The sequence below is a fragment of the Chiloscyllium plagiosum genome, unplaced genomic scaffold (genome assembly GCF_037043375.1).
Source record: "Chiloscyllium plagiosum isolate Xiang-an unplaced genomic scaffold, Cpla_swu_hap1 HiC_scaffold_13, whole genome shotgun sequence".
NCBI lineage: Eukaryota > Metazoa > Chordata > Chondrichthyes > Orectolobiformes > Hemiscylliidae > Chiloscyllium > Chiloscyllium plagiosum.
In genome coordinates, this window is record NW_028270151.1 from 15,778,667 (window position 1) to 15,796,468 (window position 17,802).

A 17,802-nucleotide genomic window follows, 5' to 3' on the forward strand; every position below is an offset into this window, starting at 1 on the left:
CTTCTCTGCATAACCCTTGATTCCGCTCCTGATAAAGAACCTATCTCAGCCTTAAATATACACAAGGACTCTGCCCCCATAGCTCACTGCGGCAAGAAGTTCCAAAGACTTAGAACTGTCTGAAAGAAGAGATTCCTCCTCATCTAAGTCTTAAACTGGTTCACCTTTATTCTGAGACTGTACCCTCTGGTCCTCAGGTCTCCTATGAGGGGAAACATCCTCTCAGAATTTACCCTGTCAAGCTCCTTAGGAATCCTGTAGTTTCAATTAGAGCACCTCTCATTCTTCTAAATTCCAATCAGTAGGGTCCTAACCTGTTGTGCCTTTGTTCATAAGACAATCCTTCCATACCAGGGATTATCCTAATGAACCTTCTCTGAACTGCCTCCAAAAACAATGACAACTTTCCTGAAATAAGGGGATCAAAACTGCTCTCAGTGCTCCAGTTGTGGTCTCACCAGCACCTTGTACAGTTGTAGTAAAACTTCCCTACTCTTATACTCCAACCCCCTTGAAATAAGGGCCAATGTTTTGCCAACATCCTGGTGGCAATCCAATTAGATTGGCTGGATCATTGACTTTACACCAATATTGCTCTCAGCTGATCTGAGTGGACAGTAAGGTTGGGCAGCTATAAAAGCAGAGTGTCTTTCAATCTCAGCAGTTTCCTGTGAAACACATTATTTTAAATTTTCATTCCCCCCAACCCGATCTCTTTAATCAGGGAAATAAAATATTTCCTTCTCAACTGAATCAGTCCATAGACTTAATTGTCAACATCAAAGTATAATATTAATCTCTGTAAAAAATATATAGATATATATATATTCAAAAATGAATATAAGAATATAGAGATGTATTTATGAAGAGCAGTCACTTCATATGACCTGAATATATGTCACTCGTGAGTCACTGCCTAGTTGGCTCTTGGCTGTGCACTTGTATGTCCCAGAATTCTTTGCTGTTAGCTTTTGGATCGCCAGTGTTCCCTGTGGGTGCAGGAGCCCACTGTCAGTCATCTGGCCCTTGCTGAATGTGGAAAGAACTGTGTGGTTCGGCAGCTCCCACACGATCTCTGGCCTGGGGATGCCAATCGCCATGCAGTTAAGTTGGACAGCTGAGCCGGCCAAAACCTGAAGCGACTTGGGTGGTCCGTTGGTGATGCGAGGTGGGTAGGCGATGACAATCACCGACGTTATGGTGGAGTCGTCACCTGCGTTGTTGTACGCTTTGCAAATGTAGTTGCCCCTGTCGCGTACACTCACTTCCCTGACGACCAAAGTCCCGTTTTCAAACAGGATATACCTAGGATTTATCTGTGGTCTGTTGAGGATGTACCCACTGGGCACGGTCCACACAATGTTTGGCGTTGGCCTACCATTGGCAGAACAGTGAAGGTATAAAGCATCCCCACTCATGCTGCGTATTAATCCCAGAGGCCGGGTGCGGATCACGGGTTTCTGACCGACCTCCAAGATAATCAGTTTCTCGATATATCCAATTGTATTTTTGGCTGCACACCGGTACTTGCCAGTATCCTCGACAGTGGGGCTGTGAATCAGAAAGGTGCCGTTACTGTTTATTTGGTAGCGGGCTGTCTTGTGTGCGCCCGTGAACCGTGTTCCATTGGGAAGGATCCAGATGATCTCTGGAGGCGGATAGCCATCCGCCGAGCAGTTCAGGATGGTGGGACCCTCGCCGCTCGCCACGACCTTCTTGTTGAATGGGTTCTTGAAGACGGGCCTCCGTAACCTCCGGGTCACCTCCAGGTTGACTACCAGCGTGGCTTCCCCCGCGTCGTTCCGGGCCACGCAGACAAACTCGGCGTTGTCCGTAGCCCTAACATTGCGGATTTCCAAGGTGCCGTTCAGATGGACCACGATCCTGCTCCCGTAGTACGGAGCATTTAACATGATATTATCCGGCATAATCCAGGTGATGTAGGGCTTGGGAACTCCCTCCACCTTGCAGTCGATCTGTTTCCTGCTGTGCCTTACCGCGTAGTCCTTGATAACCGTCTTATTCCCGGCCAAACCGTTTATTAGCGGTGGCTTTGAGGCCACATCCAAATGGAAAAGGTACGTATCATCACCTCCAGGGTTGCGAGCAATGCACATGTACTTCCCAGCATCAGAGAGTCGGGTATTCCTGATTAGCAGTGAACCATTGGAATGCAAGTGATACCGATTCTTGGAAAATGATATGATCTCATTTGTGGGGAGCATCCATAGAATCCTTGGCAGTGGCTTTCCCGCAGCCTGGCAATCAAACATTGCAATGCCTCCACTTGTTACCTTCAGGGATCCCTTGTGTGGTTTCTTTATATGCGGTGCCATTGTCACCACGGTCACATGGACTTTCATCTCGTCCTTGCCCAGAGTGTTTTGCGCATAGCATGTGTAATCGCCTTCTTCAGCCATCCCCACCTTATTGTAGTAGAGCGTCCCGTTGCCGAAGACTATGTACCTGCGCGTCCTACTGCCACTGTCATCTGCCTGCAACACGTTGTTGACCATTGTCCCATCGGGCAAGCTCCAGGAGATCTCGGGCTTGGGGGAGCCAGAGGCCTTGCAGTCTACTTGCAGGTCGGCCCCGTACGAGACGTGCTTGTGAACGGACTGTTTGTGCTCGATCAGCGCCGGCCTCATGGACACGTCGATTTTCAGCGACACCATGTCATCGCCCACCCTGTTTCGGGCGATGCAAAGGTACATCCCGGCATCTCGCTCTGTGATTGATTCAATTGACAGGGTCCCATTGGGCCACACCAGGACACGGCTCGCCGATCTGAAAGGGAGACAGATAATCATCTTGTTACTCACAGAGATGGCAACAAGGGCAAGGAAGATCATCCAATGAGAGGATGTGAGAGGACAGAGGGGAATGGAACAAGGAACAGGATATTTCTGATGGAGGGCCTTCTCTACCCTACCACCTGACCCAGTGCTACCATCTGCTTCCCCCCACCCCCCCACCTCCCATCACTTGCTGCTTCACATTCAGCTAAATCTTCAAATTGGGCCAAACGGCTGGAGAAAGGAATTCCTCTCTCATTTGGCGGGGATTCCCATGACCTGGAAGGTGTTGATAGTGCCATAGCATGGAAAAGGGCAGTGAGGTACGCAGCCTTGCTGGAGATGCTAGGACTGGGAAGGAGATAGTGCATGATTGGGGTGCAGAGCTTGTGGGAGATTTTGGAGAGGGGGTGAAAGGAGGATGAAAGGGAGGGAGAAGGTATCCATGTGGAAAGGAGGCTGTTCAAAGGATAACTACATCCAACGTACCCCCCTGGAACCTTCCCCGCCTGTATTTAATCGAGGCTGGGAAGTACATGACCCTGAAGTGAGCGTTGACTGCCCAGTGAAGGGCTTCAATTTGGGAAAAGGTGGGAAATCCAAACTGTGCCGATCCTACTTGAAAATTGTGGAGAGTTTGGAAGAGCTATGGGAAAGCCAGGGTGGGAGTTTTACCCATTTCCCCCAGATCAGTGCGGACATCCTTATTGAACATTCACTTTGCTGAAGAGCAGTTTGTGGACTCATGCAGCCCCATGTTAGAAAACACGTTTACTAAACTAATCACACTGAATGGATAAGATTAGCCCCTGCAGCTTCTGGATACAGGTAGACAGGATGAGTATTTTCCCTCAGACGTACTCCATAGACATTAATGGATAAATCCTGGTGTATTCAGTTACATCTAACAAAAGCTTCGAAGTGATCATGGTTATGAATGAAAAATTGTTTGATTTTGTTGGGAAACTGCAAGTTCCCATCATGATGGTTGGAATTAATAAAAAACTACTCTCCCATTTGCAAACCTGGCAGTGGGGACATGAAACATTCTGCCCAGGGGAGGGATCAAATTTCAAAAGGAGAATGCGTAAATAAATGCTAAATAAAAGGCCTGGACACTAACGGAAACTTGCAAAGATTCGGTACCACTAACATCATGGGGGTGGCACAGTGGTTAGCACTGCTGCCTCACAGCGCCAGGGATTCGGGTTCGATTCCAGTCTTGGCTGACTGTCGTGTGGAGTTTGCACATTCTCCCCATGTCTGCATGGGTTTTCTCCAGGTGCTCCAGTTTCCTCCATCAGTCCAGAGATGTGCAGGTTAGGTGAACTGGCCATGCTAAATTGCCCACAGTGTCCAGGGAGGTGCAGGCTAGGTAGATTAGCCATGGGAAATGTAGGGTTGCAGGAATAGGGGAATCGGTCTGGGTGGAATGTTCTTTGAAGGATTGATGTGAACTCAATGGGCAAAATGGCCTGTTTTCACACTGCACAGATTCAATGATCTCCTTCTATGAAAATGCAAGCAGTAAACCATCTCAAGGCACGTATAGAGGCGTACTACCAGGTAGCATTTAATGCGAAGGTGCTTAGAATAGTTTGGATGGATGTCTTCAGAAGTAATTCAGTCGTAGGGACTATCCAAAAGGAGGGAAGAGGAAAAGTTTTGGGTGTAATTTTAGGGTAAGGGACATGTGAGGCCAAAATTGGAAATTTTGGGTGGATGTAAAATAGAGAACATTACAGGGGCAGGATGGAAAGAATAAAAAAAATTGGACTTTGAAGATACCCACGTACTTCATGTTTTTCTCATTGAATAGATTAAAATTCCAGCGTATTAAGTATATATTTTTTTTAAAATGGTTTCAATTTCTTAAGAGAGCTTGCAGTTCTAAATGATAAAACCATTCGACTAACTGTGGATTACAAAAGTTGTAGAATTATATTCCTCAGAGAAGAAAATGCTTGCTTCCTATCCAAACACCGATTCTAAGTTTTTGGTGGAGTTTAGATAAGATTAGATTCCCTACAGTGTGGAAACAGGCTCTTCAGCCCAACCAGTCCACCCAGACCCATTTCCCTCTGACTAATGCACCTAACACTATGGGCAATTTCGCATGGCCAATTCTCCTGATCTGCACATCTTTGGACTGTGGGAGGAAACCGGAGCAAACCCACACAGACACAAGGAGAATGTGCAAACTCCACACAGACAGTCGCCTGAGGCTGGAATCGAACCTGGGACCCTCATGCTGTGAGGCAGCAGTGCCAACCACTGAGCTACCTTTATGGCTCTTCTCATGGCTTTGTACCACCACTTGCAAGTCACACATCAACCTGATTTGAACCTACTTTGTTGTTCCTTCACTGTTGTGGAACACTCACCCTAACAGCACTGTAGATGTCTCTACATTCCCAAGGACTGTAATGGTTCAAGAAGGCAATTAATTGCCTTTCTTGAGGGCAATTAAGGACAGGCAACAAATACTGCCATCAAAGCCAATATCCTGTGAATGATAAATAAAGGTCAGACCAAAGGAACAGGATGTGATTCTAAACAAGAAATCCTCAACATGACCTGTACACATCTGTACATATTTCAGATTTCCAGTGTCTGCTGTATTTTAACTTTAACATATAAAGAATGTGTTAAATCCAGCCCAGTACAGTTAATGTAGGGCATGCGTGAATGAGAATCAATGTTTCATCCAAAAAGGGTGTGTGTATGTGTGTGTGCAGATGCGTTTGTGTCTGTACATGTGTGTGTTTGCGTGTATTTCTGTGCATGTGGGTGTGTGTCTGTGTATGTGTGCATGTGTGTGTGCATGTGTGTGTGCGTGTATGTTTATGTTTGGATGTGTGTTGTGCATGTATGTTTATATGTTTGTGTGTGCTGTGCGTGTATGTTTATGTGTTTGTGTGTGTCTGTGCGTGTGTTTGTGTGTGTCTGTGCGTGTGTTTGTGTGTGTCTGTGTGTGCGTGTTTGTTTGTGTGTGTCTGTGCGTGCGTGTTTGTTTGTGTGTGTCTGTGCGTGCGTGTTGTATGTTGTGGTTCTGTTCGCTGAGCTGGGAATTTGTGTTGCAGACGTTTCGTCCCTGTCTAGGTGACATCCTCAGTGCTTGGGAGCCTCCTGTGAAGCGCTTCTGTGATGTTTCCTCCAGCATTTATAGTGATTTGTATCTGCCACTTCCGGTTGTCAGTTCCAGCTGTCCGCTGCAGTGGCCGGTATATTGGGTCCAGGTCAATTCCCAGCTCGGCGAACAGAACCACAACAACGAGCACCCGAGCTACAAATCTTCTCCCGTGTTTGTATGTACATGTGTGTGTCTGTGCGTGTATGTGTGTGTGTGTTTGTGTGTTGGTGCGTGTGTGTGTGTGCATGTTTGTGTGTGTGTTCGCGTGTCTGTGTGTGTATGTTTATGTTTGTGTGTGTGTTGTGCATGTATGTTTATGTGTTTGTGTGTGTCTGTGCGTGTCTGTGCGCGTGTTTGTATGTGTGTGTCTGTGCGTGTGTTTGTTTGTGTGTGTCTGTGCATGTGTTTGTATGTGTGTTTGTTTCTGTGCATGTATGTTTGTGTGTGTCTGTGCATGTGTGTTTGTATGTGTGTCTGTGCGTGTGTGTTTGTATGTGTGTCTGTGCGTGTGTGTTTGCGCATGTGTCTGTGCGTGCGTGTTTGTATGTGTGTGTGTCTGTGCGTGTGTGTTTGTGTGTGTGTGTCTGTGCGTGTGTTTGCTTGCAGTTGCTTCAATATCTCATGCATGGTGATAGGTGTCAGCACACCAATCGCGGTATTGACTTCAATTTCCAGAAGTCACTGTTGCAAACGGGCCTTGGTGGCTGTGAAGCTGGTAAGAAAATTGGATGGAATGCCCTTGTCTGTTTCAGCAAGTACTCCCCACCGACTCCTCCACACCCACCCCACACTCGGCAGAGCACTTGAGTGTTGGCTTGCCCCAGCACCTACCTGTAGTGATTGGAATGAGGCCAGCCTGGCCGAACTCATAGAATATGGGTTCCCTGATTAGAACAGGAGTGTCAGAGGTTCTGCCTACTCTGAGAGCTGGCATTGAGGGAGCTGGGTCAGTGTGAAGCACCATGCACATGTAAATAAGATGTGATTTGATGACAGGATACCGGCCTCTGTCTAGTTATTTCACCACCCTCAACAATCTGGCCTTAATAAATTTCCACAGCAAGCCCAAGAAGCAATTTGCACTCAATTTTGAGTAGTTTAGTGTGAAAAAGTTGCATTGAAGTGCATGAGAAAACTATAGACTAATAACCAATCTTCCAAAATCGATGTCAAAAATTGATGCATGGTGGAAAGTGAGAGAGATCTTTTATGTTGTACCTGGACAATTCAAACTCTGGCCTGAAAGTGCTCAGTTGAGGCATGTCAGTTACATACTCGCACTAAAAACATTCTTTGCAAAATGGATGTATGTCTATGTGGATAGGGAAGGATATTTTTTCTGACTCATAAGAATGAACTGATATCTCACTGCCAACATTAAAAGTGTCATCATACTAATTTGTTTCCTTAGCATCGATTCACCATAGTTACTTATTTTTAGTGTGGTAATTGTAAGAATATAGGTACATACAAAGTGTATCCTTTGTCATGAAGTTTTACGCCTATAATCATGAGTTTGGGTTTAAGACAGACTGTTTGAGGAGAAAGCAACTGTCTTCTGGCTTGAGATTATAATACTATTTATCATTTCTGAAGATTGGACTGGGCAATACAATGATACTCCCAGAAATACCAGGCTTTAATCTGACTGTTATCTTACTGAAAGACTGCTCCATACATTCTACCACCTCAGACTGAACAATCTACTCCACTTGTTTCTCTGCACATGCCTCCTTCTCTCCTCTCTCTATCTCTATCTAGACACTGGCAAATAGTGGGCCACTAGACCCTTCCAGTCGAGTTCGTCCTTCAATAAGATCATGGCACATCTTCTACATCAAATGGCTCTTCCTACAGAATCCCTTGATTCCCTTAGAATCCAAAAATCTGTAAAACTATGTTTTGAGTCAATGGCAGAACATTGAGAGTCATGTGGAGCAGAAAATTCCAAACATCCCAAACTATTTAACTTTGTCCCAAAGATTCGCAACCCTTTGGCTGAACTTTGCTTATCTCTGTCAGAGCCAATCTCTTACTGCAACACTTGACTCCATATTCCAGATTTAATTTGACAAGCCCCTTAAGAATGGCATTTCTTTCAAAGTGATTATTAGATTAGATTACAGTCTGCCCAACAAGTCCACATCGACCCTCCGAAGAGTATCCCATCCAGACCCATTTCCATCTGACTAATGCACCTAACACTACGGGCAATTTAGCATGGCCAATTCACCTAACCTGCACAACTTTGGACTGTGGGAGGAAACCGGAGAACCCGTCGGAAACCCATGCAGACACAGGAAGAATGTGCAAACTCCATGCAGACAGTGATGCAAGCTGGGATTGAACCCAAGTCCCTGGCGCTGTGAGACAGCAGTGCTAACCACTGAGCCACCATGCCACCCATTATCTCTCATGCTTCTGAACTCGAGGGAACATAAGTCTCATCTACCTCATTCTTCTCCATAGGGCAATCCCCCATCCCAGCAAGGAAGCCATTCAGCCCATCCAGCATGTGGCAACTCTTTGAAGAGCTATCCAATTGAATTCCATACCTCAAAGCCCTCAAGTATATATCCAAATATCTTTTGGAAAGTTCCCGTAAAATCGGATTCGACCACCTTAAGGTGATGCTTTCTTCTTGAATGTGCATGTGAAATTGTATCTAATGCTCAAGTTGAGGCTTAAACAGAGGTTTAGAAAGTGATTTTGATATCTAATGCCCCCAATTTACAAAGCCAGGTATCTCATACATTTTAAATGTCTTTAAACTTGCCCTGGCAACTTCAAAGATCGGCACACACACAGTCAGTTCTCACTGCTCTACCACTGAAATTCTATCACCTCTCCACATTCGTTCGTCCAAAATATTTTCTACTGCCATTACTGGGATTAAATATCATTTGCAATGCTTACATATGCGGTGGATCTCAAGACATATTGAAATGAAGAGTTGGACTATCTGATACTTTCACATATATAAAAAATTGGGTCAGCCATCCTAGTCTGTCCAAAATGCAAGAGACCAAACAAAGTCTCATTATCCCTCTGCTCCAAATCCTTGGGGCACTGTTGAATTTTACGACTACTCGGGATATCCTTAAGTTGTGTTTCAAAATGTCTTTCAGAGCTTTCCCAAGGTGAATATTGTCCTCTGGGGATCGAGAGTCCGACTAAGGCAAATATGTCTTATTGAATGCACTCCTTCTTGTAAACCCCGGCAATTCTAATGCTGGAAATGAGTCACCATTATAATTTTCCTCTGGCCCATAGCCAACACAGACGACTTTATACCTCTGCATATATTATGCCAAGACCCTAACAGATCCTCACAACAAGAAAGCTACCTTGACTGTTGTTGCTGATTAATTGTCTCAAAGTCTACACTGTCGCCAGCATTTTATGAATTCATCAGTATAAATCATTTTGCTGCTTGCTGCTGGCATCATGGGTAACGAGGGTATAAGGAGTTGCATGAATCTTGAAGCTGCACAAAGGAGGTATGAGCAGATTTTGATGTCAGCTCCCAACAGTAACATGTTATCAACTTGGAAGTGCGCAAGATGTCAGCAAAAGCAAACTCCATTATACCCACAAAGTTATTAAACAGGGGAGGTTTCCTTCATCACATTATACCCACAAAGTTATTAAACAGGAGAGGTTTTCTTCCACCTTAAGAGATAATGCTACTCCCCCTCTGATTCTCAGCCACATACACTGAAAGCACGAAGGTGGAAGACAGTGATGGCAAGTTATTCAGAGCTTTCAGTGGGCAGTCATACATGAATCAGCTTTAGATGTGCAAAGTCGTTCCAGCCATCTTACCATTTGATTTTGTGTTTTCTGCTCTCTCTCGTTTTTTTCTTCCCATTCTGGGAAAAATTCAGCTGATCAAGAATCTACTTCAAATGAAGCCACAACAATCAACCTGAAGACTTGTCCCACTCCTTGAGCCAAGATCTGGGTGAACCAATGCGCTGCTCTGTCTAATGGAACCATTCGTATGTAGGTGTTTCCATCTAGCAATCCAAGTTTAGAACTCCGAAGCAGTACCTTTGAAAGGATCGCGATTGAGTTGCTAGCTATTGCTGCAACTGTTGCCAAGTGGACAACGTATTTACATCAGAAGCTTGAAATGCCTCTGAACTTTGTTAACAGGCAGACACTCAACATGTTTGCATGGGGCTCTGCTCTGTCTGTTATTTTACTGGTGACTTTAGCCTGTACAAAAAAGATAATATTCAGCTGGCAGACAAGGGTTGATATATGTGCATGCTAAGTATTCACCTACTCAGCTGCTAATGATAATTTTCTGAATTACAAGCCAGACCCTGCTGCTTGAAAACTATCACCTGTTCACATAAGGCTATAACATCCCTCTAGTTGCAAATGATTACTCAAGTCAAATTTAATATCCAGCATTTTTCATGTGCTTGCCTGCAGGTTCACAAGCCATTTTCTGAAATTCCCCATAATAACATGGGGCAGTATAGTTGCTCAGTGGTTAGCACTGCTGCCTCACAGTACCAGGGACCCGGGTTTGATTCCACCTCCAGGCATCTGTCTTTGTGGAGTTTGCACGTTCTCCCTGTGTGGGTTTCCTCTGGGTGATGTGTTTTCCTTCCACAGTCCAAAGATGTGTAGGTTAGGTGGAGTGGCTATCTAAATTACTCATAGTATCCAGGAATGTGCATGGAAAATGCAGGGTTATGGAGGGGCGGGGGAGTCTGGATGGGATGCTCTTTAAAAGTTCGGTATGGTCTCGATGGGCTGAATGGCCTGCTTCCAAACTGTAGGGCTTCTATGAATAAGAATTCTCCCCTCCATCCTTTGCTAAACATAGACAGTGACAGGCCAAGACCCTTGACATTGTTAGGTCAGACTACAGCTTGAGAGAGAACACTGATGGTATTTATTTATAAGCGTTTAAACATATGTGACAGACAAATACTCATGGCGTGAAGGTTTACTAAATGATCATTTCACATCCTGGTGATATCACCACAATGGTAGTGTGTTGTTTTTCAAAGTTTTTAGTAACAATGTTTGTTATAAAAGAAACAAACTCGGTTTTGTTTACCCGATGGCACTTAGACATACGATGGACAGGTTGCATATTGACGTTTATTTCTCTTTCAGGTGCAATGTGATGGGTGCTATTTAACTGTAGCCCAGATGTGGCACTCAGGAGCAGAAATTGAATGTCAAATTCCCACTCCAGGGACTTGATCACAACATTCAGTCTGATCTCCAGGCACTGCTGCACTATTGGAGGTGTCATCTTTCAAGAGAGATATTAAACTGTGATCTTATTTGCTTTCTCAGGTGGATGTAAAAAATGCCTCATGGGATGATTTGAAAAATGGGTGCAGATTTCTCCCTGGTATCCTGGTCAATATTTATCCCTCAACCAATATCATTAACACAGATTGACTAGTCACATTGCTGTGTGTGGGAACTTGCTGTTCACAAACTGGTTCCACGATTCACTCCACTACAGCAATGACTACAGTTCACATATAGTTCATTCTAAACGCTTTGGCAAATCCTGAGCATTTTAGTGATGTTATATAAATGCAAGTCATTCTTTGCCAGAGTGTGTTTTTTATTCAGTCTTTCTGAATACCAAGTAGAGCAGTGCCAAGAATGGCCATGTGATATCGGAGCCGAATTAAACCAATCGGCCCATCGAGTCTGCTCCACTGTTTTATCACTCGAGGCAAAAAACTGCAGATGCTGGAATCCAAAGTAGACAAGCAGGAGGCTGGAAGAACCACCCCACCCCCTCACCTCCATCCAAGGCCCCAAAGAGTCCTTTCACATCAGACAGAAGTTCACTTGTCTCTCCACCAACCTGGTTTACTGTATCTGGTGCTCCCTATGTGGTCTTCTCTACATCGGGGAGACCAAACATAACCAAAGGTCATTTTTCGTCGAGCATCCCTGCTGGGCCCGCAAGTGCCAGCCTGATCTACCAGTTACTACCCATTTTAATTCCTCTTCCCACTCCCTCTCCAACATGCCCATCCTCAGCCTCCTCTATCGCCACAGTGAATCAGACCGCAAATTGGACAACACCTCATCTTACCCCTTGGGCAGCCTACAGCATGGAGGACTCAACATTGAGTTCTCCAATTTCAAATAATCTCCTTTCCCATCCCCCAACTCCCTTGCAAGCCTCTCCTCCTCCCTTCCATTCCTCGGAGCGACCCTTCCTTCCAGCTACCAACCAGATTCATTCCTCCCATCGACCAATCAGGTTGTCCTCTCTATCTGTGCTCACCTATCTCTACCTCACCACTCTGCCCCGTCCCCACCCACAACCCTCCCCCACCATCCCCTTTATCTGCAGCTCCCCTCACCCTCACCCCCTGTGCTGCAAAAGGATTATATCCAAAACATTGACTTCTCCACCTCCTGATGCTCCTTGGCTTGCTGTGCTCTTCCAAACGCCTGCTTGTCTACCACTATTCAATCACAGCTGATGTGCTTATTAACCCCATTCTGCTGCCTTCTCCCCGTAACGCTTGATCCCCTTACTAATCAAGAACATCTCTGTCTGAAATACATTCAATGACTTAGCCTCCACAGTCCTCTGCGTCAATGGGTTCCACAGATTCACCATTTCTGGTTGAAGAAGTTCCTCCTCATCTCAGACTAAAGGGTCATCCCTTCGCTCTGAGGCTATCCCTTTGGGTCCTAGACTCCCCTACTAGTGGAGATGTTTTCTCTCAATCCACTCTATCCTGACGTCTTTGTGTTCTGTAGGTTTCAATCAGATCCTCCCTCATGCTTCTAAACCTCACTGAGAACAGACCCAGAGTCCTCAACCACTCCCGTCATCTCCAGAATTGCTCTTGGAGCCATCCAACGCCAGCACGTCCTTCCACAGATACAGAGCCTAGAACTGCTCATAATATTCCAAATGCAAGTTTTGCCTCAAGATTTAGATTGACTGCACAATTGACCACACAGATTAAGGTAATACCAAAGACAGAAGCATGTCACTGAGGTACTGAGTGTGAATTTGGATGAGCAGGGGAATGAGGGAGGAGGTGCAGCCTGTGTCACTGGCAGATTAAAAACCACAACGATTAATTCGTAATAAGAAGCACAACTGAGTAGCTGGTGAGAGCATCAAAACCTCAGCGGCTTCAAAAAGGACGAGAAGTAGAGAGAAATATCCATTATTCAATCTCGACTGCTATTTGGCACCACAAGTATATACAAAGAAGAAAGAACAAAGACATTACAGCACTGGAATAGGCCCTATGGCACACCAAGTCTGCACCGATGCCAACATATTCTGTCCTTCCATACTAAAACTGTCTTCACTTACAGGTTCCGTATTTCCCTTCCTATTCACATATTCATCCAGGTGCTTCTTGAATGCTGCTATTGTGTCTGCTTCCACCACCTCCTCTGGCAGCACCCTTTGTGTGAAAAACTTGCCTCACAAATCTCTTTTAAACTTCCCACCTCCTGCACCTTGAACCTGTGTCCCCTAGTAATTGACCCCTGCACCCTGGGAAAAAGCTTTCCAATCTATCCATGCCATTCAAAATCTTATAAACTTCTTTCAAGTTGCCCCTCAACCTCCTGCATTGCAATGAAAACAAACCCGATGTATCCAACCTTCCTTCATAGCTAAAATCTCCGAGACCAGGCAACATCCTGGTAAACTTTTTCTGCACGCTGTCCAAAGCATCTATATCCTTCTGGCAGTGTGGTGACCAGAACTGTACACAATATTCCAAGTGTGGCCTAACTAATGTTCTATAAAGCTGCACCACAACTTGTCCATTCTTATACTCAATGCCCCTTCCAATGAAGGCAAGCATGCCATTGGCCTTTTTTACTACCTTACCAACATGCACTGCTACCTTCAGTGATCTGTGGACCTGCACACCCAGATCCGTCTGCATATCAGTACTCCTAGGGGTTCTGCCATTCACTGTATAATTTCCACCTGTACCTGACCTTCCAAAATGCATCACCTCACATTTGTCCAGGTTAAATTCCATCTGCTATTTTTCTGCCCATGCCTCCAACTGATCTGTATCCCTCTGCATCCTCGTACAATCCTCCTCATTATCTGGAACACCACCAATCTTTAGATCATCTGCAAACTTAATTAAACAAATTACATTTTCCTCCAAATCTTTTTTGTAGACCACGAACCCTCCATTCCGAAAAGCATCCTTCCACTGCTTCCCTCTGTCTCTTCTCTCTACAAGGTGCCTACATTGAAGAAGTTCTCCTCCTTGCAGAAGTTCTCCTCCTCTCTCTACAAGGATCTTAGTGAGTCAACTCTGCATGCCCCAGATGCCTATCTCTTTCTCAGCTATCCTCCCTCCCCCAACCCACCCCCTCTCTTTTATCTCTCAACCCCTTGGCCCATAAGCCTCATTCCTAATGAAGGGCTTATGCCCAAAACATTGATTCTCCTGCTCCTTGGATGCTGCCTGACCTCATGTGCTTTTCCAACTAGCACCACACTCTAAATCAGTTCTGTACCTATTTTGCTGGTTCACTTGTGATACCATATGACTTCACCCTTTGTACCAGTCTGCCATGAGGGGCCTTGTCAAAGGCTTTACTGAAGTCCATGTAGCCAACATCAACCATTTTTCCCTCATCAATCATCTTCATCACCTCCTTAAAAAAGCTCAATCAAGTTAGTGAGGCATGATCTCCCCCACACAAAACCATGCTATCTATCACTAATACGCCCATTTGCTTCTAACTGTGTATAGATCTTGTCCCTGAGAATCGTTGAAAATAACTTCCCAACACCAACCTGAGGCTCACAGGTTTTCTAGATTATCCCTGTTATCCTTCTTAAACAATGGAACAACACTGGCTATTCTCCAGTCCACTGGCAAAGTGGATACAAAGATGTCTGTCAATGCTATAGCAATTTGTTCTCTTGACACCTTAAATATTCTGGGATAGATCCCATCAGGATCTGGGGACGTATCTACCCTAATACTTATTAAGATGCACAATACTACTTTCTTTTTAATTGCAACTTGGTTTAGAAATTCAATACTCCCTTCCCTGACATCATCCTCTAGCAATTCCTTCTCTTTGGTGAAGACTGACACAAATTATTTGTTTAGGACCTCAGCCACCTCTTATGGCTGCACACATACATTCCCTCCTTTGTCCTTGAGTGGGCCAACCCTTTCCCTGGCTACCCATTTGCTTTTTATATATGAATAGCCCTTTTAATTCCTTGTTTATGTTCTTTCCTACTTTCCTTATATATGTCAAGGACTTCATCAGTTCCCATCCTCCAAAGTCTCATGTATGCTTCGTTTTTCTTTTTGACCAAGATCATATCATCCCTGGCCATCCAAGGTTTATGTAAAATTGCCATATCTATCCTTCATTAATGCAGGAACGTGCCGCACCTGAACTCTTTATCAACTGCCGTTTGAAATACTCCCACATGTCCAATGTGGATTTACCTTCAAACAGTTGCATCCAAGTAACATTGTCCAGTTCCTGCCTAATATTGTAGTTGTTCGCCTTCCCCCAGTTTAACACCTTCGCCCGAGGACTGTTGTTATCCCTTTCAATGATTAGCTTAAAAATTCATGGTATTATGTGACTGCTCCCGAAATGCTCCCCCATGGAAACGTCACTCACCTGGCAGGGCTCATTTCCTAAAACCAGGTCCAGCATAAACCCTTCCCTGGTTGGACTGTTTACATTTTGTTGAGAGTGTGGTTCTGGAAAAACACAGCAGGTCAGGCAGCATCCAAGGAGGAGAGTCGACGTTTTGGGCAAAGACCCTTCATCAGGAATGACACAGTTTACATACTGTGTCAAGAAAACCCCCCCCGGAATTGTCTTTACAAATTCTGTTCCATCCAAGCCCTGAGCATGAAGTGAGGTGCAGTCAATACAGGGGAAGTTAAAATCACCCACCACAACAACCCAGCTGCATTTACATCTTTCCAAAGATTGTGATTGATTAGGGAATGTTTTGCTTGCTTTTTTTCTCCCAAAACTCCTTCAATTTGTGGGCGGCACGGTGGCACAGTGTTTAGCACTGCTGCCTCACAGCGCCGGAGACCCGGGTTCAATTCCCGCCTCAGGCGACTGACTGTGTGGAGTTTGCACGTTCTCCCCGTGTCTGCGTGGGTTTCCTCCGGGTGCTCCGGTTTCCTCCCAAAGTCCAAAGATGTGCAGGGTCAGGTGAATTGGCCATGCTAAATTGCCCGTAGTGTTAGGTAAGGGGTAAATGTAGGGGTATGGGTGGGTTGCGCTTCGGCGGGTCGGTGTGGACTTGTTGGGCCGAAGGGCCTGTTTCCACACTGTAATGTAATCTAATCTAATCTAATTTATTAATAATTGTAAGGAAGGAAGAGTGTAAAATCAATGTATAGAATAATAAGGTTGAGTAATTCAACAGATGTAAGAGAGAGCGCTTCAGATTTCTGGGACAGATGAGATCTATACAAGGAAGACAGGTTAAACCTTAGCAGGACTGTGACTGATGGCCTCACAGGGACATTGGATAGTGCTCCTAGGGAAGGTTTAAATTAACTTGAAAAGCTTTGCAGGTTGGGAAGCGGCTGTAGAGAGAAAGCGCAGTTAATGTTTCAGGTCCAGAACTAGTACTGAAATATTAACTCTGATTTCTCTCCACAGCTGCTGCCAGACCAGCTGAGCTTTTCCAGCAATTGCTGCTTTTGTTTTCGATCTCCAGAATCCACAGTTCTTTCAGTTTTTGTTTAAATTAGCTTCTTGGGGGATGGGAACTTGAGATGGAATTAGGGAAGGCAGGGGGGTGATAGCCCAGCAATATTATTGCTGGGTTATTAATCCAGGGACCCAGGTAATGTTCTGGGGACCTGGGTTGAATCCCCTCACAGCAAATGGTGGAATTTAAATAAAATAAAAATTTGGAATTAAGAATCTGCAGATGACCGTGAATCCATTGTTGGGAAAAAAAACCATCTGGTTCACTAAAGTCATATAGTGAAGGGAATCTACCATCCTTACCTGTGGGTCTGAATCTATAGCAGTGTTGTGGACTCTGAACTGTCACTAGATAATTAGGGATTGTTAGTGACACCCACATCCCATGAATGAATTAGAGCAAAGGAAACAAACAAGCCTGGTAGGTGAGGACCTGGAAACAATTATTATTATGGACGAGTTAGTATTGGGCAAGCTAATGGAGCAAAGGATAGATAAGTCTCCCGGGCCTGATGGAAAACATCCCAGGGTACTAAAAGAGGTGGTAGGAGAAATTGCAGGTGGACTGGTGGTAATTTTCTGAAATTTGCTGAAGTCTGGGGCAGTCCCAGCAGATTGGAAAATAGCAAACGTGACACCACTGTTTCAAAAGGGAAGTATACCAGTGAGCTTAACCGCTGTAGTGGGAAAGATGCTTGAGTCTATTATCTAGGAAGAAATAGCCAGGCAACTCAATAGAAATTGTCCCATTGGGCAGACGCACCATGGGTTCATGAAGGGCAGGTCATGCTTAACAAATCTTTTGGAATTCTATGAAGACATTTCAAGCAAAGTGGACAATGGGGACCCAGTGGATGTGGTGTACCTAGATCTTTAAAAGGCCTTTGGCAAGGTGCCGCACATGAGGCTGCTGCATAAGATAAGGATGTCTGGCGTTGGGGTAGAGTATTAGCATGGATAGAGGATTGGTTAACTGACAGGAAACAAAGAGTTGGGATAAATGAGTGCTCTTCCGCCTGGCAATCAGTGACTAGTGGTGTGCCTCAGGAATCAGTGTTGGGACCACAATTATTTACAATTTATATAGATGATTTGGAGTTGGGACCACGGGTGTAGGGTGTCAAAATTTGCTGATGACACTAAGATGAGTGGCAGAGCAAA

General features: G+C 44.9%; 1 protein-coding gene across 1 annotated transcript in view; it reads right to left on the reverse strand.

Moving 5' to 3' along the window:
* Window positions 1-704: 704 nt before the first annotated feature.
* Window positions 705-17,802, reverse strand: part of igsf10 (immunoglobulin superfamily, member 10) — a 51,048-nt gene continuing 33,950 nt past the window's right edge. Inside the window, exon 7 of the mRNA XM_043702723.2 lies at window positions 705-2,787. Within this exon, the coding sequence (XP_043558658.2) occupies window positions 879-2,787 (1,909 nt within the window). The 3' untranslated portion in view covers window positions 705-878. The remainder of the gene's footprint in view (window positions 2,788-17,802) is intronic.